Consider the following 20594-nt stretch of genomic DNA (forward strand, 5'->3'; position numbering starts at 1 on the left):
TCTCGTGGGCTCCAGCGCTGTGGAAACCACAAGTGTGTGGGCAGCAGTGGGTCAGCCAGCTCGAGGACAGACAGAAGCCGCCAGCCCTGATCTGAGCTGTGGAAACTCTCCAAGTCCAGTGCCAAGTCAGGCAAAGGGCATCCAGTTGATTGCTGGGGGACCATGTATGGTGCCCCACCTTCCTAGGCCTGCTGTTTCCTTGTGTGTAAACAGGGGCAAGAGCAGAGATGCCAAACGAGGTTCAGGGGCGAGGCGAAGACAGTATTTCTAGAGCTGACAGCACCAGGCTGAGAAAGGGAGTCAGATATATCAGGTTCTCTGGGGTGCACCTGAAAACACCAGCAGGAAGGGGAAGGGAGAAGGGGGCGGGCTGCTACCCCTCTCCTGTCCTGAGTCCCTTCCCAGCCCCAAGACCAGAGGCGCACTGGACACGAGAGCTGAAAGCATCCAAAAGGTCGCATCTGTCTATCTGGTCTGCCCAAGGAGACTCTGGCCCATGGGGAGCTCCAAACAGCCTCTCAAAGCAGGATGACTCTCCTGGAGGTCTTAGTGAACCCCTCCTCTCCTTTGACCTCTCAGCAATTAGCTGCTGGCCCATCCCAGGAGCTCTGTCTAGGGGGGCCCACAGGGCTGGGTGACACTGCCGCCCACTCAGGAGAAACCATCCGAATCTCCACTGCCCTGCGCCTCCTTGCCCAGCCCTGGCAGGCATGCCTGGCACCTCTTCCAAAGAGCCCCTCCTGCCCAGAGCAATCGGCTACCTCAGTTGCCAAGCAACCAGCAGCCACAAAGTCAGGGATCCTGTTCAGAGAGGCTGGGATGGCAGCCTGAAGGGCCCCACAGAGTGGATGTGGGGGAGGATACCACATCCTGCTGCTGGTACATGTGACCTGTATACAAATCTGTATACAGATCCCGGGGGAGACCCACTCCCACTCCCCTTGCGCCTTTTGGTATTTGGGGCAGGAGGCAAGCACACTCCTGAGATAACAGAGCCTGGGGCCAACTGAACTGTGGCCCCCATCCCAGACACTGCCCCAGGGGATGAGGATGGGGCAAGAGTATAAGCCTGGGTCCCCTCCTCTGCTCAGGGGCCCCAGAGGCCCCAATCCCGTGGGCACACTGTGACCTCAGCCAGGCACTTAAACATCAGGTGGAACCTGGGCCTCCAGAGAAAAGGCATGTCAAGGTCAAAGTCTACAGGCCAGGGTGGAGGGAGACAGCAGCTCCTGCATGTAGGGGGATGGAAACCTACTCCCACCCTGGACAATTCAGGCCAGTGCACGGGCAGGTGCAAAACTAGAAGGACTGGGGTGAAAGTGACCTCCTGGGGCTGGAGAGATAGCACAGCAGTAGGGCATTATTGCCTTGCACCCAGAGGGATGGTGTTGGATTCAAATCCCGGCATCCCATATGGTCCCCTGAGCCTGCCAGGAGCGATTTCTGAGTGCAGAGCCAGGAGTAAACCCTGAGCGCTGCTGATTGTGATCCAACCCCCCCCCCCAAATAAAGTGACCTCCTGGAAGTCCCAACATGACCTGTAGAGCCCAAGTTCCCCAGGGGACAGCACTTGCAAACTGTGACTCTGGAGCACATTTCCCCAGAGTCGCCTCCACCTTAAAGGAGCCATGGCACCTCAGAACCCTAAAAGGACTTTCGTGAAGAATTATGGGGCTGGGGAGGGGGGTCCCCAGAGGTCTCCAGTCTGTTTTGGTGCTCAGGAGATGGGCCCACCCTAGGCCACACAGATGGTCCCTAATTGGGTTCCCAGGCCAAATAGTGTGAGAAATCATTCAGGGTGATAGTACAGCAGATTAGCCATGTGGTCGCGCTGGGTTCTATCCCAACAGCCCATAAGGTCCCGTCAGCCCCACCAGGAGTGATCCGAGTGCAGAGCCAGATGTAAGCCATGAGTATTTCTTGGTGTGGCATGCCCCTGTCCCACCAAATAGAAAAAAGGAAGAAAGGAAGGGAGGGAGGAAGAAAATGAAGGAATGGGAAGGAAGGAAGGAAGGAAGGAAGGAAGGAAGGAAGGAAGGAAGGAAGGAAGGAAGGAAGGGAGGGAGGGAGGGAGGGAGGGAGGGAAAAAGGAAATAAAGGTGGGTGGAAGAAAGGAAGGAGGTAAGGGAAAGGAAGGGAGGGAGGGAGGAATACCCTGTTTTGAATGAACTTAGTCTAGCTGATCAGAATGAACTTAAGCCTCTTCACATGCACAGATGTGGCCCCTACGACTCAACTACCCCCTGCCCTTTGTTTGCAAAACTTTAGAGTATAAAGAACTTGTCATTGACTGAAACCTAACTACAAACATGATTGCAATCATGGTGCTTAAATAAAGATTAATAAAAAGAAAAAAAAGAACTTGCCAAACATCATGAAGCCTTCAGACCTCTTATTATTGGTGCCCTTCTGCAGTATGTAACCTGGGTCAGCTGAGGGCTTCACTGGAGCACCGAGAGGCACAGGGAGTCTCCCCACAGTGCTTGAGACACACCACAGAATGACTCCCTTCCAGAAGCGGGAATCAAGGCAGCCACTCTCCCCTACTGCTGGGGGCCTGAGAGATAGCATGGGCCCATGTCAGACTTGACAGGAGCACGTGCTGGCCTGGGAGCTGCATACGCTCGGTGAATGCTGAGGAAGTGGGGAGAACCTGGGGTGCCTCAGCTGGCTCTGGAGAATCCTACTGCTGGGGCCTGAGAGATCGCATGGAGGTAAGGCATTTGCCTTTCATGCAGGACGGTGGTTTGAATCCCGGCATCCTATATGGTCCCCTGTGTCTGCCAGGGGTGATTTCTGAGCATAGAGCCAGGAGTAACCCCTGAGCGCTGCCAGGTGTGGCCCAAAAACCAAAAAAAAAAGAATCCTACTGCTATCCCAGCACTTCATGTTCATCCTTTTGAGAGCAGGAGTCGCCCGAGCCACACATGGCCATCGGGTGCCCTAGACCAGCCCCTGGGCCCAGACACTCCCTGGTCTGTGGAATCCAGTAGCCCTGCAAGGCATCTCCCTGTTCCCTTTCTCAGCTGCAGCTGCTATGGTGAGGGCCACATGCATACAGAGATTTCCCACAGCCCCAAAGCAGCTCTGACGATATCTCCCAACCACAGATCGTGGAGTACATGAGACTTTTCAAAAATGTCATCGTTCTCAGGGCTGGAGTAATAGAACAGAAAGTAGGCTGCTTGCAGGGCAGGAGAGAGAGCACAGCAGTAGGGCTTTGCCTTGCAAGCAGCCGACCCAGAACCAACTGTGGTTTGAATCCCAGGACCCCATGTGGTCCCCCACCCCCCACCCCACCCCCCCACCCCCGTGCCTGCCAGGAGCGATTTCTGAGCACGGAGCCAGGAGTAACCCCTGAGTGCCACTCAATGTGGCCCAACCCCCGACCCCAAAGTAGGCTGTTGCATGCACATGGCTGACCTGGAGTCGATCCCTGTATCCCACCAGGAGTGGTCCCTAAGCAGAAAGAATAAAGCACCAAGTACAACCCAGTGTGCCCTCCCACCACAAGACTGTTTTCTGCATTTGTGTTTCTAATGATCACTTGGGGCACATACCGTTAAACAGGGCACCTCTGAAGATAAAAAGCACTGTTCTCAGAATGGAGAGTAAGGACTCCTGGCCCTGCACTCAGGGATCACGCCTGGCAGGGCATGGAGCACCACATGGCTTGCCTGAAATTAAACCTGGCACATTGGCTGCAGGCAAGGCAAGTGCCTTACCAGCTGTACTATCTCTCTGGCACCTATTCTTTTTGCTTTTTGCGGCCATACCCAGTGGTGCTGAGGGAGGGAGGGGGCAGAGAGAGTTCTGGAAATCAAACCCAGGATGGCTGTGTGCAAGGTCAGCGCCCTACCCACTGCACTATCGCTCTGGCCTTCTAATTCTGTCTCTGCCAAGAGGTCATACGGGCCTCCCTTCCCCCTAGCCCATGGGACCATGAAATCACTGGCAAGGAGTGAAAGAAACACTTGCTGCTTTCAGTGGCAGTAGGAACTGCCATCGTTCCATTCATCCACCTTCGCCTTGGATCCAGTCAGGGGAAAAAATAAAATTTATTTTCTCCAAGGCCCTCTGGACTAGAACAATCCATAAGAATTTAAAAAGAGGTCAGAAGGATAGTAATATAGGGGTGAAGGTGCTTGTCTTATAGGAGAACAACTCCAGTTCAATCCCTGAGCACTGGTAAGGGTGACCTCAGAGCAGAGAAAGGTGTAACTGCTGAGTATCTCTGGGCATGGCCCAATCCCTGCCCCCCATATACGTGTGTGTGTGTGTGTGTGTGTGTGTGTGTGTGTGTGTGTGTGTCTGGGCATAGCCCAATCCGTGTGTGTGTGTGTGTGTGTGTGTGTGCCATCAGAATTCACCCACACTCCAACATCTTGGACATCTGTGACAAAGGGGACGGGCTTACCTGATGCTCATAATTACTTTCTTTCTTTTCTTTTTTTTTGGGTGGGGGGGGGGGGTTACACCCGGCAGCACTCAGGGGTTACTCAAGACTCTATGCTCAGAAATCGCTCCAGGCAGGCCATATGGGATGCCGGGATTTGAACCACCATCCTTCTCCGTCTAAGGCAAATGCCTTACAGCTGTGCTATCTCTCTGGCCCCTCATAAATACTTTCTACTCTCTCATCACATTACACCTGTCATCACAGTCTCAGCAGAAGCTGATCACCAAGTACTCAGGGAATGTCAGTGAATATCATCCCCACCAGAGAGGAGAAACCAGGACTCAGAAGTGACTTGCAGGCCGGAATGATAGAACAGTGGTAAGGCGTTTGCCTTGCAGGCTGCTGGCTAGGACAGATCTCGGTTTGATCCCCAGCATCCCATAGGGTCCCTTGAGTCTGCCAGAAGTGGGCGTGACCCCCCCAAAAAAAGAACAATGTGCTCAGGTGCAGAAGTAATAGCACAGCAGGTAGGGCATCCTATATAGTTCCCAAAGCCAGTCAGGAGTAATCCCTGCACACTAAACCAGAAGTAAAACCCCGAGTGCCGGGTGTGGCCCAAACCAAACCAAAGTAAATTTACTAACTTGCTCAAGGTCACAGGAACAAGAAAAGCACGAACTCTGGCCCAGATCATTCTGTCCTTAAAGCATGCTTCCCAAGATCCTTCTCAGTTCAGAAATATGGCTAAGAGCCATCCCTCTTCAACTGAACAAATCTTTGGTCAAATTGATCTTGTCTGATTTCATTCTACCATGGACAACAGGTTCAAGAAGAAAACTCTTTTCACATTCATTTAAAGACCAGAAGCCTTGCACAGAGTTGAATCCCAGCATCCCATAAGACTCCCCTGACATGAGTCTGCCAGGAGTAAGTCTGATTTTGGGTATGCCCCAAAATTCAAAAATATAAAAATTAGGGACCAGAGAGATAGCACAGTGGTAGGGCGTTTCCCTTGCACACAGCTGATCCAGGATATACCCAGCACCAGTAAGGTTCCCCCATGCCTGCAAGAAGCAATTTGTGAATGAGGAGCCAGGAGGAACCCCTGAGTGCCACCAGGTGTGATCCAAAACAACAACAAAAAAAATTAAAAGAAAAAAGAGGGGCCGGAGAGATAGCATGGAGGTAAGGCATTTGCCTTGTGTGCAGAAGGTTGGTGGCTCGAATCCCGGCATCCCATATGCCCACCCCCACCCCCGAGCCTGCTAGGAGTGATCTCTGAGCATAGAGCCAGGAGGAACCCCTGAGCGCTGCCATTGTGACCCAAAATCAAAAAAAAAAAAAAAAAAAAAAGTAAAAAGAGAGTAGGGGCCGGAGTGATAGTACAGCTGTAGGGTCTTTGACTTGCATGTGGCCAACCGGACAGACCCCGGTTCGAATCCTGGCATCCCATATGTCCCCCAAGCCTACCAGGAGCAACTTCTGAGCACAGAGTCAGGAGTAACCCCTGAGCATTGTCAGGAGTGACCCAAAAAGTAAAAGAAAAAAGAGAGTATAGAAAGCATATCAGAAAGTACCTGAAGGCATCATTAGGGAAATTTTCGTGTCTTTCCCTAGAACTTTATCTTACTTTTTATTTTTGGGCCACACCTGGAGGAGGCATTTGGGTTACTCTTGGCTCTGCACTCAGAAATTACTCCTAGCAGGCACAGGGGACCATATGGGATGCCGGAGAGTGAACCCAGGTTGGCTGTGAGAAAGGCAAATGACCTTCCTGCTATGCTATTACTCTAGCTCACCTCCAGAACATTTTAAAAATTCATTGGTTTGAGGTTTTTTTGTTTTTTTGATTGGGGATCAACATCAGGAGGGCTCAGAACTTACTCCTTGTTCTGTGCTCAGAGACCACTCCTGGCAAGGACCATCTGGGGTGCTGGTATTGAACCTGCATTGGCCTGTGCAAAGTAAGTGCTCTACTAGATGTATCCAGCTCCAATGCAGAATTTTTCTTTTAGCATGCACAAGTTTAAAAAAAAAATTTTTTTATTTAGTCATTGTGAAGTTGGTTATTCATGACTGGGTTTCAGGCACACACTGTTTCAACACCTGTCCCTTCACTCAACTCAGAGTACTTTAAAATAATCATTTCACTTTGTGAACTATATGATTTAAGTCTAGGGTATTTAATTCTACTTTTTAAATATTTCCCTAGTAAAATTTTAAATTTCATAATCAAAGTTGGGCCCTTTGATTTAGGAGTAGGTTCGAAAATCCAAAGCAAAAGATTGTTAGAGAGAATGTCCACAAATGCTGACTTGCATTGTTATGAGCAAAATGCACACCTGCCTTGCACTCAGTTGAACTGTGAGAATCTACCCCTGGTACCTCCTAAGGTCCCCTGAGACAAGACAGAAATAAGCCCTGAGCAAAACTGGATATGCTACCCCTAATTTAAAAAAAAAAATGTTGTGTTTTTTTTTTTTTATCAACAAAATACACACACACTTGATATTGGTCTTTGAGAAGATCAAACCTCCCTCGGGTTATCAAGTTAGCCGTGAAAAAAAAAAATCCCCCGCAGCCAAAGTCAATTTTCTCGATGGTACATGAACAGGAGGAGTCAAGGTCAAACTACTGCGATTCTATCCTCCCGCCTGGAAAGCAACTTAGTCAGCTCAAAATACTCCCTGGGCGACTCTCAAAATCACAAACATCAGCCTCCAAACGTCTGGATCAGAGAGTTCCCAAAGGGCGGGATGACAAGGACCAACTAACCCAGCGGGGCCGTGAGGGCACAGGCAGGTGCTGGGTCACAACACCAGGGTGACACCAGGAGAGCAAGGACCTTTCACCCACATTCTGGCAGCTCCCATCGCCCGCCATCGGGGGAGAAGAATGATCCCACCGGGAAGATTCTATGCGCCCGGCGCAGGTAGGATCAGAAATCCCGGAGAGAATGGCATGGAGGTAAGGGATCTGCCTTGCATGCAGAAGGACGTGGTTCGAATCCCACATGGCATCCCCCCCTTGAGCCTGTCAGGAGCGATTTCTGCGCGAAGAGCCAGGAGTGACCCCTGAGCGATGCCGGGTGGGACCCCAAAACCGAAAACCAAGAAAGAAATCGGGCCAGTCCACGGTCAGAGTCACAATGAGTCCCGTTATCCTTTGCTTACATGGGGGCCTTGAAGACGGCCCCCCTCGACATCGTGGCTGCCTGCACGCCCGCTCCTGGGCCAGCAAAGAAAAGGGGCGCGAGCTGCTTCTCCCGATCGCCGGGCCCAACAACCTGGCTGCAGCTGGCTGCAGAGGGGAGCCCGGGGGGCCACAGCAGCCGCGCCCACCGAGTCACCTTGTCTTCACCTTGAGGCCCAGAGAGACACCCGGAGGGAGAGGAGCTCGACCCCTAAATCGGAGCCGAGAGGCGCCTCCGTGCTCCCCCAGGCAGCCGCCGGCTGGGCCGGGGCCTCGGGTTTGACAGCTCAGCGCCTGGGGGACGCCTTGACCTCGGCCCGGGAGCAGCGGGCCCAGGGCGTGGGGCCGGGACAGGTAGGCCGGAAACTCGGCGGGAGGCCGGGGCCGCCTCACCTGGCCGCGCGTCGCTTCGCCTCGCCCACTGCCGCGGGCGACAGGCCGGGGCCCCCGCCCCCGCGAACCCGGCGGGCCCCGACTTCGCTCACCTGCAACCGGGTCACCAGCAGGCTGTAAGGCGCCATTTTGTGCACTGACAAAGATTGGGTCGCGTGAAAGTGACGTGACACGCGGCGCATTTAAAGCCTCCGGGCGCCAGGGGCGGGGCCTAGGCGCCGCTGGGCGTGGTCAATGCATAGAGGGGCGTGGCCTACGCGGCGTGCGTCACGGGGAGGGCGGGGCCTCCATCGCCGCCGCCAGGTCCTGCACGCCGTGGGCGGAGCTCGCGTCTCCGCAGCGAGAGGAAAAAGCGGCGTTCAAAAAAAAGTCCCTCGCGAGAGTCGATACCCAGCGCGGAGATTTACCGAAGAGGACTTTGCAGTCTTGTCTCTTCACCTCCAATGTAAAAAAAAAGAGGTGTATGCGTCTTTTGTTTTATGCACCTGCCAGGACTAGCTTTCCTTCCCTCCTCTCCCACCCCCACACCCCGGGCAACAAACAAAAAAAATCTTAGTCCCGCGAACTTGCAACCAAGTTTCTTCTCGCGAGAGATGACGGGATTTCGCGCGAGAACGTAAACCTGGATGGATAGCCCGCGAGGCCAATCACGAGCGAGAGGAGGCGGGCGCATACCCCCGCGAGGCCAATCGCGGGCAAGAGGAGGCGGGAATTAAGCGGGTTAAAGGTCGAGCGGAAGTTTCCGGCGTTTCCGCCGGCCTGCTCGCGGGCGTCGAACTATGGCCAAGCATCATCCCGACTTGATCTTTTGCCGCAAGCAGGCCGGTGTCGGTGAGGCTGCTTCTTGTTCCCCCGGCTGATTGTTTGGGTGCAGTCTAGGGGTGGGGTGCGAGGTGCGGGGCCGGGGGGTCGGTCTCCTTCGGGGAGCCCTGTTTCCCGCCTCCTGGTCGGCCGGGCCTCCCCCACCTAAATCACCTCCCCATCCTAAATCAATGGCCAAAATCTCCCTACTAATTCTTCTCTATCTTTTGCATCTTTGCAGCCATCGGAAGACTGTGTGAAAAATGTGAGTGGAGCACGCCTTCCCCCTACATGCCAGACTCATGCATGTGGAGCCATCAGGGACAAAAAAAAAAAGCCTTATCTGAAAAACGATGCCACCCAAAGGGCACTGGGGAGATGAGTGCCAGGCCATAACCATGAGCATCAATCCAGTCCAGTTGGCAAAGTCTGTTGTTGTGTCATTTTGGGGACCCAGTGTGGGAGACCCAGCCCCAGGGCCTGGCAAATGGGAGGCGTTTACTCCCGTATTCCCACTCCCAACTACATCGTTGACTCCCTACTTACACTCGTGAGGCACTAGGTTTAGTTTTGAGGGCAACATTATTCCAGTCTCAGTTCTTCTAGATTACCCAACTGCTCCCTTTTAGTGTCAGACAGAAAAAAATACTATGGATGACTAGCGGGCCAAGATTCTACTACAGGACCTGCACTATACCAAGAAACCAGGACCTGGGAAACACACACACACACAAGGTTTTTTATTATTTTTTTCAGACACACCCAGCAGTATTCAGGGGTAACTCCTAGCACTGGCTCACAAGATGCAAAAAAGAAAAAAAAGCTAGGGAATGAGCTGAATGTAGCACCACATAAGTTTTACAAAATAGGAGGAGGTTTGGAGAGATAGTACAGGTCCCCCTAGCATCATGAGGAGCCGATGTTACGTCAGTAATTATAGACACATGTCATCAACTAACCTTACCTGTTAGTTTCTCCCCACACATGTCATCAACTAACCTTACCTGTTAGTTGTTTCTCCCCGTGTTTTGTGGGGATTTAGATGGACAGCGGGTGAATCAAGTTTTGTGATGCCAAAGTAAAGGGTCCAGAAGTCGCTGTTAAAAGACTAGTGGGAGGGCCAGAAAGAATCTGTGGGGTAAACCACTTGCCTTGTATGTGGCTGATACAGGTTTGCTCTCCAGCACTTCATGGTCCCCTAAATAGGAAAGAACTGAGCACAGAGCCCAGGAGTAGCATATGGGGTGTGGTGCAAAACCCCTCCCCTCAGAAAAGAATAGTGAGCAGATGTGGCTTGGAGATAGAGCACCTCCTGGTCCTCTCTGGATGCCAGCAGATGGAGTTTGTTCCCCAAGCATGAGCAACACTGAGGTGTTTTGCGCTTCAGCATCTCACAAAGGTTCTCTCTCATTACAGGTGATGGCAAGTGTGTGATCTGTGACTCCTACGTGCGCCCCTGCACCCTGGTGCGCATCTGTGATGAGTGTAACTATGGCTCTTACCAGGGCCGCTGTGTCATCTGTGGAGGCCCCGGCGTCTCAGACGCCTACTACTGTAAGGAGTGCACCATCCAGGAGAAGGACGTGAGTGTCTAGCCCATCTTTTATATAGGGATGGGTCCTCACCTGATGGTGCTCAGGGATCACTCCTCATGATGCTAGGGGGACCTGTACTATCTCTCCAAACCTCCTCCTCTTATTTTGTAAAACTTATGTGGTGCTACATTCAGCTCATTCCCTAGATTCTTTTTTTCTTTTTTGCATCTTGTGCAAAAAAGAGCTAGGAGTTGCCCCTGAACACTGCTGGGTGTGTCTGAAAAAATAATAAAGAACCTTGGTGTGTGTGTATTTCCCAGGTCCTGGTTTCTTGGTATAGTGCAGGTCCTGTAGTAGAATCTTGGCCTGCTAGTCATCCATAGTATTTTTTTCAGTCTGACACTAAAAGGGAGCAGTTGGGTAATCTAGAAGAACTGAGACTGGAATAAGATACCAGCAATGGAGAAAGTCCAGTTCTTAAAGTAGCTGAAGAATTTATTAGGAAAATTTTTCCTTTCCTTTTTTTTTTTTTTCTTTTTGATTTTTGGGTCACACTGGTGGTGCCCGGCACCTGCTATTGGCTCTTGTGTTCAGGGATCACTCCTGGCAGACTCAGGTAACCTCACAGTCTGCTGAGGGTTGAACCTGGAATGGTGGAGTGCAAGGCCAACACCCTCCCCACTGTACTGTCTCTCCAGCTCCAAGAACATCTTTTAAAACTTGCATGACTAGGTTGAGTTCTGACCTGACATAAGCTTACTAAGCCTTAGTGACCGTCTGACTCGTCTTCATGTGCTGTGTGATCTGATGAATTAGGGATCCTTGAGCCTCATTCTGTAACTTTAAGAGCTGTCCTAGATGTCATTTCCTCTACATCACGTTGACATGGGAATGCTGGGAGGATATTTGAGATGGCATTGAGCTCATGTTTATTCAGCAGACTTTCCAAAGAACACACAGCCATGCAGAGACACGATCCAGCCTCTTGACCTAATAGATCCCAAAGATTAAGGGCCTCAGATTTTTCCTCTGCACAACTCTCCCTCCCATCAGAAGAGTCCCTGGGTTCTCCTCTTCCCTCAACTTCCATACTCTGAGGAAATAAGAGCATTCAGCTAAGTGGATGTTGCATGAGCTCCAGCCTGTTCAGAAGTCGGGTAGCAATTGAGCATCGCTATCAGGGACTGGTTTGTAGCTTTGCCGTCATAAGGCCTCCCTTCCCCTTTTATATCCCTTGACTCTTTACAGTGCACATTTTCCCTAAGTCTCCCAGCAACAGCAACAACAGAAAAGCCAAGAAAGGGGCTGGCTAGAGAATTTGGGGGCTGAATGCAGGCTTTGCATACAGGAGACCTGGGTTCAATCCCCAGCACTGCGTGATCCACCTCCAAGAGCAGTTCCAGGCACCAGTGAGAAAGATGAATGAGAAAAACAGCTGACAGTTTTGGTTTGGGGGTATTTGTTGTTTTTGTGTTTTAAGGCCACACGTTCAGTACTCAGGGACCATATGGGGTGCTTGGATTGAACCCTACGCGGCCATGTGTGCCTTATCTGAATGGGTATGCAGGTACTCCTTCTGGAGCTTTCCTATGTATCTCATTCTGGGCTTTTCCAGGAGCTCTGTGTGACACAGGAGAGACAGGAGAAATAAGATGGCAGGTCACTGATGAAAACCTTCCATCTCAATTGGTTCAGCACTTCTTCCTTGTTGCCCACCCCCACCACCTCGCCTCATGCTCTCCCCAGGGAGAAGTGCAAGGAGAAATGAAACCTAAGGAATCTTGTCTCTTGGGCTTCAAACCCCTGGAGCAGTGAAGATCCTCTGGCCCCTCTCTGTGGCTTATCTACAAGCTCTCATTCTCAAGTACATCCTCAGCATCTCTTGCTCTCCCTGCCCTCTTTTTCTTCTGTTTTTCTTTTTTCTTTTTTTTCTTTTTGGTTTGGGGGCCACATCTGGCGACACTCAGAGGTTACTCCTGGCTCTCTGTTCAGAAACCGCTCCTGGCAGGCACGGGGGACCATATGGGATGCCAGGATCTGAATCCTCTTTGGTCTTGAGTTGGCCACTTGCAAGGCAAACGCCCTACTGCTGTGCTATCTCTTCGGACCCATCTGCCGTCCTTTCTAAGTGCCCAGCAGCGCCCTCGGTAGAAGCTGGTCAGTCTCTATATTCCTGAAATGGGTATTCTCTCCAGCTCCCTACACCACAGGGATATTTGGGTTCTGCCCCTATTAGAGGCTCTAGTCAGGGGTCGACTTCACTGTTGGCCTACCTGTGGAGTAATCTCTGTTCTCTGGGGACATGCTCGTTATTGTGCCTCTTGGGCTAATCTTTGCTCCTGGCAGTACTCAATGTACCACCTGTGTTACGAAGGACAGCAGGGGTCTCATGCTTGCAGGTCCAGCACCTTAACCTCTGGACTCTCCGGCCCAGGAATGTGCTTACAGAGCTTCAGACAGAAAATTAGATAGGATGGCTATAGTCTGAACTCTTGTACTGGGTCTTTCCTTGCATCTTTGGTTAGTTATTAATGAGCTAACAATGTTTTAGGGGACTGGAGTCATAGTACTGCAGGTAGGGTGCTTGCCTTGGGTGCACCCAGGTTTGATTCCCCAGCACCCTATATGGGTCCCCAGCCACCACAAGGGACCACTAAGTACAGCTGGGAGAAGTTTGTGGAGATGTTTAAGTGGTCTCAGGCTAGAGTAATAGTGCAGTGGAGAGGGCTGTGTCCTTGCACATGGCTGAACCGGCTTCTGTCCCTGGCATCCCATGTGGTCCCCTGAGCTCACCAGAAGTGATTTCTGAGTACAACCCAGGAGGAACTGAACACAGTTGAATTAGGTCCAGAAAAAACAAAAACAAGAAGAAGGTAGAACATTTGCCTTGCATGTTGAAGGATGGTGATTCGAATCCCGGTATCCCATATAGTCCCCTGAGCCTGCCAGGAGCGATTTCTGAGCGTAGAGCCAGGAGTAACCCCTGAGCGCAGCCGGGTGTGAGCCAAAAAAAAAAAAGTAGCCTGTAGCTCAGCTTCCAAATGCTGACCCTCACTCCTTCTTTTTTTGTTTGTTTCTTTGGGGGTCATACCCGGCGGCGCTCAGGAGTTACTCCTGGCTCTACACTCAGAAATCACTCCTGGAAGGCTTGGGAGACCATGTGGGATGCCGGGAATCGAACCGAGTCCATCCTGTGTTGCCCAAGTAAAGACAAATGCCCTACCTCTGTGCTATCTCTTTCGCCCTTTCCCCCCACTTTTTTTGTTTGTTTGTTTTTGATTTTTGGGTCAGTGCTCTGGGATTACTTCTGGCTCTATGCTCAGAAATCGCTCCTGGCAGGCTCAGGGGACTGTATGGGATGCCAGGATTCGAACCACCAACCTTCTACATGCAAGGCAAACACCTTACCTCCATGCTATCTCTCTGGCCCCTCCCCCCCTTCTGAGCTCTCGCAGTCTTCCTGTCTTCCTGCTGCACTGTTCCCCAGCATCTTATGCCGAAGCTTGCCACTGCCATGTGAACGGCCCAACCACTCTCAACCCCCAAATCTGTGCCCTGGGAGGTACTACTTTCATGGTTACCCTGGGACCAGACCCAGAAAGCTGTGAGAGTGAGAGCAAAAAGTGAGGGACCATGCACTTGCACTCCTCTTGTACTTGGGGTTTCTGGGTTTCTAGCTCTTAAAATTATATACGTAGAATCCTGTCTCTAAATGTACAGGTCTGTCTTTGTCTCCTCCCAAGTACTCAGAGGAAATATTCTGGGACCCCCAGTGGGTTCGTGGAACTACAGATAGTATCGGCCCCTGCATATACCAGTTTATCCACGTAGTCTTTATCAAGTTTCCTTGTTCCTTTAGCAGCAACAGACTACCAAGAAAAAAAATGAACAAAATAGAACAATTAAAGGGGCCAGAGCAATAAGCACAACGGTACAGCATTGGCCTTGCATGTGGCCGACCTGGGAGTTTGATTCCCAGCATCCCATATGGTTGTTTGAGCCTGTCAGGAGCAATTTCTGAGTAAAGAGCCAGGACTAACCCCTTAGCACCACCAGGTGTGGCCCAAAAACAAAACAAAACAAAAGAATATAACAGTAAACCAGAATAAAACTTAGAGGAATGTCATCTCTTAAAATAGTATGTGGCCGGGCCCGGAGAGATAGCACAGTGGCGTTTGCCTTGCAAGCAGTCGATCCAGGACCAAACGTGGTTGGTTCATATCCCGGTGTCCCATATGGTCCCCCGTGCCTGCCAGGAGCTATTTCTGAGCAGACAGCCAGGAGTAACCCCTGAGCATCACGGGTGTGGCCCAAAAACCAAAAAAAGGAAAAAAATAGTATGTGGCCATGGGGCCGGTAAGGTGGCACTAGAGGTAAGGTGTCTGCCTTGCAAGCGCTAGCCAAGGAAGGACCGCGGTTTGATCCCCTTGCATCCCATATGGTCCCCCCAAGCCAAGGGCAATTTCTGAGCGCTTAGCCAGGAGTAACCCCTGAGCATCAAATGGGTGTGGCCCAAAAAAAAAAATAGTATGTGGCCAGACAGAGCACAAGCACAGCAGAACAGGTCCGCATTGCCCACACCTGACCCAGGTTCAATCCCAGGCATCCTATATAGTCCCCTGTGCACCACCAAGCGTCACCCCTGACCATCGCCAGATACGGTCCAAAAAACAAATTGGCTGTATAGAATGAGTTATTTGTAGATTAGGTAAGAAGCTTGCAATAATGATAATGTTCATGGGGTGGTTTTGTATATTTTGGGGCTTGGGGCATACCTTGAGATGTTGAAGGGTCATTCCTGGCCCTTCAACTCGGATCACTCCTAGGAAGCTTGGGACTATTTGGGGTACTGGGTCAAGCCACATGCAAGGCAAGCACCCTAATCTACTACTCCCTGGACTAGTTCTCCAACCCCACATTCATGGTTTTTGTGCAAAAAAGGTAAAATATGGAAATCAGTTGGATCCCAGGAGTTGAGTGTGGGACTTCAGAGCCACAGCTTAACACCCTGTAAGAAGGCAACACTGCAGGGGCGGGCCTTGGCCCGATTCCTGCTGAAATGCCAGCCTGACTCAAGCCGCTGATTCGTGACAGGGAATGGCTGTCCAAAAGGCTGTGTGGCCTGCCCACAGCTCCTTGGCACACATGTAAGGCCAGGGTGACTCTGACCTGCCTTTGCAGACGGTCATGGCTCCTCTGAAAAGCTTCAGGCAGTGCTGGGATTGCTTTGGGACACTTTGGGCTGGAAGAGGCAGCTCCTTTGTCATTGGCTCCAAGGCCAGAGTACTGGATTCTGTGTGGCTCATTTAAGTACACTGAGAACGCCCTGTTGGGCTGGACCCATCTGGCTCTCTGGGCACCCCACTCCTCGCAGGACATCTCATTGCAGAGCATGGAGTAGGTTTTCTAGAAAACAAATGCCATAAGCCGAAGAACATTGCAGTGAGGGCAGTGGCCTTTTAGGAGGCCAGGCCTCATAGGATCCCAAGTGCAGGGACATGAGTAACTCCTGAATACCACAAGGTGTAACCAACACCTTTTATTTTTTTTTAAAGAAACAATGGGGCCAGTGTGATAGTACAGTGAGTAGGGCATTTGCCTTGTATGCGGCAGGCCTGGGTTCATTCCCCAGCATCCCATATGGTCCAAGAAAGAAAAAATGAACGGTGTTGGCTTTGTGCTTCCAGTTGCCAGTCTTCAAAAATAAACGAGCTGAGGGGCCGGAGTGATGGCACAATGGTAAGGCCATTGCACACGGCCGACATGGGACAGACCCAGGTTCAATTCCTGATATCCCGTATATATCCCCATATGGTCCCCAGGAGCAACTTCTGAAAGCAGAGCTAGGAGTAACCCCTGAGCAACGCCAGATGTAGCCCAAAAAGAAAGAAACAAACAATAAAATAAGTGAGCTGAGAGAGGTGAGGCAGCTGAAGGGTGGAGTTGAGTTCTGTTTGGCTGTGACCAGTGTCACCAGCAGGGGCCTCCTTGGACAGGGCTGACTATTAGCAGCACCAGAGACACTGCTGGGTTGGCTGGGGGGCCATGACCAAACCCCAGACCTGCAAAAGTTCTATTCCTGAGAAAATGTCCCTGCCTTTTCATTTCAAATCAACCAACAAGGTCGTTTCTGCATTTCCTATTGCAACCTCAAGCTTACAGGTCAGCAGGGGAACATGTCATCAGCCAGAGTGGACATGGGTGTGGCCCAGGACAGAGGTCACATGCTAAGTGAATTGAGGCCAGAGGGACAGTCCAGCGGATGGGATGCTGCCTTGCACACAACCAGCCCAGCTTCAATTCCCCGCATCCCATACGTTCCCCTAAACCCTGCTGGAGTGAACCCTGAGTGCAGAATTGAAATAAACACTGAGTACTCCTGGATGTAGCCCCAAAACAAAATGAACCAATGGGGGTGCAGCAAAGGGGCCTTGAGTAAATGAATAGTCCAGGAATAAGGCATCTGCATACTGCTCACGAAGTTTATCTTGGCATCACATGGTCTAAACACCACCAGGAATGGTTCCGAACACAGCCAGGTGTGGCCAAAAAAGAAAAAGGAAAAGGAAATGTTAGGTGCCGGGACTAGAAAGAGGTCATACAAGGGTGAAGGTACTTGCCTTGCTTATGGCTGACCTTGCCACAGCATATGGTCCCCTGAACACCGCTAGGATTGACCTTTGATCACTGAGCCCTGCCAAGTGTGTTCACCCAAATAAAATTACATTAGGAAAGGGAACGTTATCTCCTTAGTCCTTCATTTAGACTCGGAATTTTTCACGATTTCTTTTTTTCCAGAGAGACGGTTGTCCAAAGATTGTCAACTTGGGGAGCTCCAAGACAGATCTCTTCTATGAACGGAAGAAATATGGCTTCAAGAAGAGGTGATAGGTGGGCCCCTATTCCCCAACCCCACCCGATGCCAAGGCTGCCAGAAGGACACCCACAACTACCAGCAGAGCCGGAGCCGGCCAACACGTGCCTGAATTCCTGGTCTTACCCTGGCACCTCCCTGTCCTTTCCTCCTCACTCCAACACTGGCTTACGTGGGAAAGGACTGTTTCACCCTACACTGCGATAGATGAATGCAGAGTTTTCTGGAATGCAGGGGCCAAAGCGTGACTTCCTGAGTTGATCACTCTCAGCGTTGATGTCTGAGGAGGCCAGGGGAGGGCAGCAGGTCTGGTGAAGCACCTGCAGAGTGCTTCACCCCACCAGAACTGGGGTCCTAGAGTCTGTGATTCTGCACCTGGTTATACTGGCTGATGTTTGTGCTGGGGGCACAGAAATCTCTTCTCTGGCTGTTGGATTAATAAAATGGGTGTTTGCTTTCTGGTAGTCACCGCCGTCGTGGCTGCAGTTGAGGAATTGGCTTTAGTCAACCTGGAATTTGTGATTCAGAGGAGGTAGAGGGAGTCATTAGCACTCCCTACTACTACTGTTGGAAGGAATTCAGAACTCCACATGCCCTTCATGATAGGTAAAGCAAGGTCACCTTTGGAATTTTATTTCTTCCTGTCTAATATTTTTTGGAGAACATAGGGCCACACCCAGCAGTGTTCAGAAGCTCTTCCTGCTGCTTTGTCCAGCAGTGACCCTGCCTGGCCTCACAGACTCTGTGTGGTGCCAGGAGTTGAATGAATCCAGGTTGCCAATGCAGCCACATGCAAGGCAAGTGCCAGACCTTAGTTTTAAACAGAGACGTTATAAAAGCAACGAGAAGAGAATTCAAATCGAGGACTTAGGAGAACCATACTTCTTTGCTTCATAGATGTGTGTAGGTGCCAGAGTGATAGCACAGCAGGGAGGGCATTTGATTTGCACATAGTTGACCTGGGTTCGATCCCCAACATCCCTTAGGGTCCCCGAAACACCGGATGTGGCCTTCCCCCACCTCAATCCCCTCCTCTTTAGACATTCTTACTGTGAGCCTGTTTATATGTTGCCTACTTCAGGGGGGTGTCACTAAGGAGGAACATTCACCATCTAAAATGTCCCCCACTGCAAGCCGTAAGGAGGTTTGACATGAGGTTCCAAGGAGAGAAATGAGTCTTGGGTTTCTCGGTGTGGGCAAACAAAATGTGTGGAAACTCAAACTGAGATAGAATCTGCCTTCCTAGAACTGTGGAGGCTCTCCCCAGCCATTCAGGATAGCCCCTTCCCCCAGTACCAAGGAAGGGATCTTGGCCTAGTTTAGGCCTCCTGGGAGAGAGGATGGGCCTCAGGGCTTCCCCATCCCTCTGGGCCTCTCCAGCCCAGTCCAGCCTTTTAACCCTGCTCTAATTTCCTTCGCCTTTGCTTAGTCCTACTCACCCTTGAGATCTCTCCACACCCCACCATCAGCTAGCACCCTTTGTTGGAACCATAGACATTTTCTTGATGACATTTGGTGGTGACTCACCTGCTAAAATTGTTGGAACTGAGGTAATTTCATCTTGAAGAGAAGTCTTGAATAATGGAGGGTCCAGGAGAAAGGCCCCTGCCTTTACCTTGCACGAAGCCAAACCAGGTTCAATCCTCAGACCCCACGTGGGGTGAGTGATCCCTGAGCACCATCATGTGTGGTCCCAAAATAAATAAGGTCAAAGGGAAGCTTGGTTTTTCTGGGCTACACCCTATGGCGCTTGGGTTACTCCTGGCTCGGGGCACCATTTGGGATGCCGGGGAGTCGAACCCACATCCTCCTGTTCAGTTGTGTGCAAGGCAAAGGCCCTACCTACCACTGTACTACCACTCCAGCCCCAGGTGACCTAGCGGCAAAAGGATGGGACGGAGCAAGGACATTTGTGGAGGCACAAACAGTTTGCACAGGGCCATGCATCTGAGGACTTCTAAGAACATGTAAGGAGTTTTGGTGAGAAATATGACAGATACCAGCTTGGGGGCAGAACCAAATATGTGATTCCATAGTAACAAATTGCCTTTGTTAGGCCAGCGCAATAGTACAGCGGTAGGACGTTTCCCTTGCATGTGGCTGACCCGGGACAGACCTGGGTTTGATCCCTGGCATCCCATATGGTCCCCTGAGCCTGCCAGGAGCGATTTCTGAACACAGAGATGGGCACCGCCAGGTGTTACCCAAAAACCAAAAAAAATAAAATAAAAATTGCCTTTTTACCAGGGGCCTTACTCAGCAGTGTTGAGATTAAACTCGGGGTCCACATGCGCCTATCCTTGGTTCCCATAGTTGCTGTTCAGCAGTGTCATGAGGCCAAATAGTTCTTTTTTGGAGGTAAAAGCAAAAAAATTTCTGTACTTTTCTAGGTGGTTGTTTACCGTCTCCTCCCAACTCAGAATGTGGGAGTCGCTTCCAGCTGTGTTCCAGGACTGTGGGGTGCCAGGGATCAAAATAGGGAAAACATGTCCCACCCTCAGTACAGTTTTACAAATTTGCTTATTAGCTATTCTGTCCACAGAACATCTTCATCTTCATTTTCAGGGCTGTACCTTAATTTCAGTCAAAGGCCACCTTCACACTGCTGTCTTGGTCTCGGCTCCTTCAGACCTCTAAAAGGTCAAGTGAGGGAAGTTGAGATTAATACCCAGGAGGCCCTCAAAGGGCGAACCCCCTCCGGAGTGATGGGCAGCCAGCCCAGGCACTGTGAATTCCACTGAACTCTCCTCTCACCTAATTTCATAACCTGTCCTGGTTTATTTGCTCAGAGCCCAGAAGGATACAGTACAATGAAGGCATGAAAATCACCTGGGGGAGAGGGTGCTTGCATTGCACGAGCCCAACTTGGGTTTGATCATCAGCACCCCATCTGGTCACCTGAGCACCTCCAGGAGTATCTCCTAAGCACAAAGCCCTGAATGCCGCCAGATGTGGCCATCAAACCAAAAATAAATAAATTCACGGGGGGGGGGGGGCTGAAATGCTGATAGAGGAGTGAGGGGCTTGCCTGGCATACAGCTGACCCCAGATCAAGACCTAGTTCCACATAGGAACCCTGAGCACCACCTTGTGTGTGCCCCCTTCTTAAAACAGAAGCAATAATTGGTGTAAGCATTAAGTAGGGCTCAGAGAGAGAGACAGAGAGAGAGAGAGAAGAGAGACTACACACTGTCAGGTTTTTCTTTCCTCCTCAGGCAGTTGAATACTCCCCATCTTCTTGGCTCTTTGTACCTTTTGTCTGAAATAGCCTTCTACCTCATGTCAGCTGGCCAAGTTGCCAGCTTGGTACTTCCTCTAAGCTCAGGCCATCTGAGAGCTTCTGATGTACCACATTTCTCAACACTCAGGGCTCAGGAGATGCCTCAAGTAGTCGGCCACA

General features: G+C 51.0%; 2 protein-coding genes across 2 annotated transcripts in view; one reads left to right on the forward strand and one right to left on the reverse strand.

Moving 5' to 3' along the window:
* ACO2 (aconitase 2) overlaps positions 1-8144 on the reverse strand; it is a 29746-nt gene extending 21602 nt beyond the window's left edge. The window contains exon 1 of the mRNA XM_049771563.1: positions 8077-8144. Within this exon, the coding sequence (XP_049627520.1) occupies positions 8077-8112 (36 nt within the window). The 5' untranslated portion in view covers positions 8113-8144. The remainder of the gene's footprint in view (positions 1-8076) is intronic.
* Positions 8145-8747: 603 nt separating this feature from the next.
* On the forward strand, positions 8748-17658 carry PHF5A (PHD finger protein 5A). Its single transcript, XM_049771740.1, has 4 exons — positions 8748-8815; positions 9027-9050; positions 10202-10368; positions 17119-17658. The coding sequence occupies exons 1-4, from the start codon at positions 8764-8766 to the stop codon at positions 17206-17208; spliced, it is 333 nt and encodes a 110-aa protein (XP_049627697.1). The 5' UTR covers positions 8748-8763; the 3' UTR covers positions 17209-17658.
* The last annotated feature ends 2936 nt before the right edge of the window (positions 17659-20594 follow it).

This window comes from Suncus etruscus, chromosome 4 (genome assembly GCF_024139225.1).
Source record: "Suncus etruscus isolate mSunEtr1 chromosome 4, mSunEtr1.pri.cur, whole genome shotgun sequence".
Classification (NCBI taxonomy): Eukaryota; Metazoa; Chordata; class Mammalia; order Eulipotyphla; family Soricidae; genus Suncus; species Suncus etruscus.

Bases quoted from the DNA above. Each gene is read 5' to 3' on its own strand.
- PHF5A (XM_049771740.1), top strand. From the start codon at position 8,764: ATGGCCAAGCATCATCCCGACTTGATCTTTTGCCGCAAGCAGGCCGGT. The intron at 8,816-9,026 runs GTGAGGCTGCTT...GCATCTTTGCAG, and splicing joins CCGCAAGCAGGCCGGTGTCG to CCATCGGAAGACTGTGTGAA. The intron at 10,369-17,118 runs GTGAGTGTCTAG...CTTTTTTTCCAG, and splicing joins GCACCATCCAGGAGAAGGAC to AGAGACGGTTGTCCAAAGAT.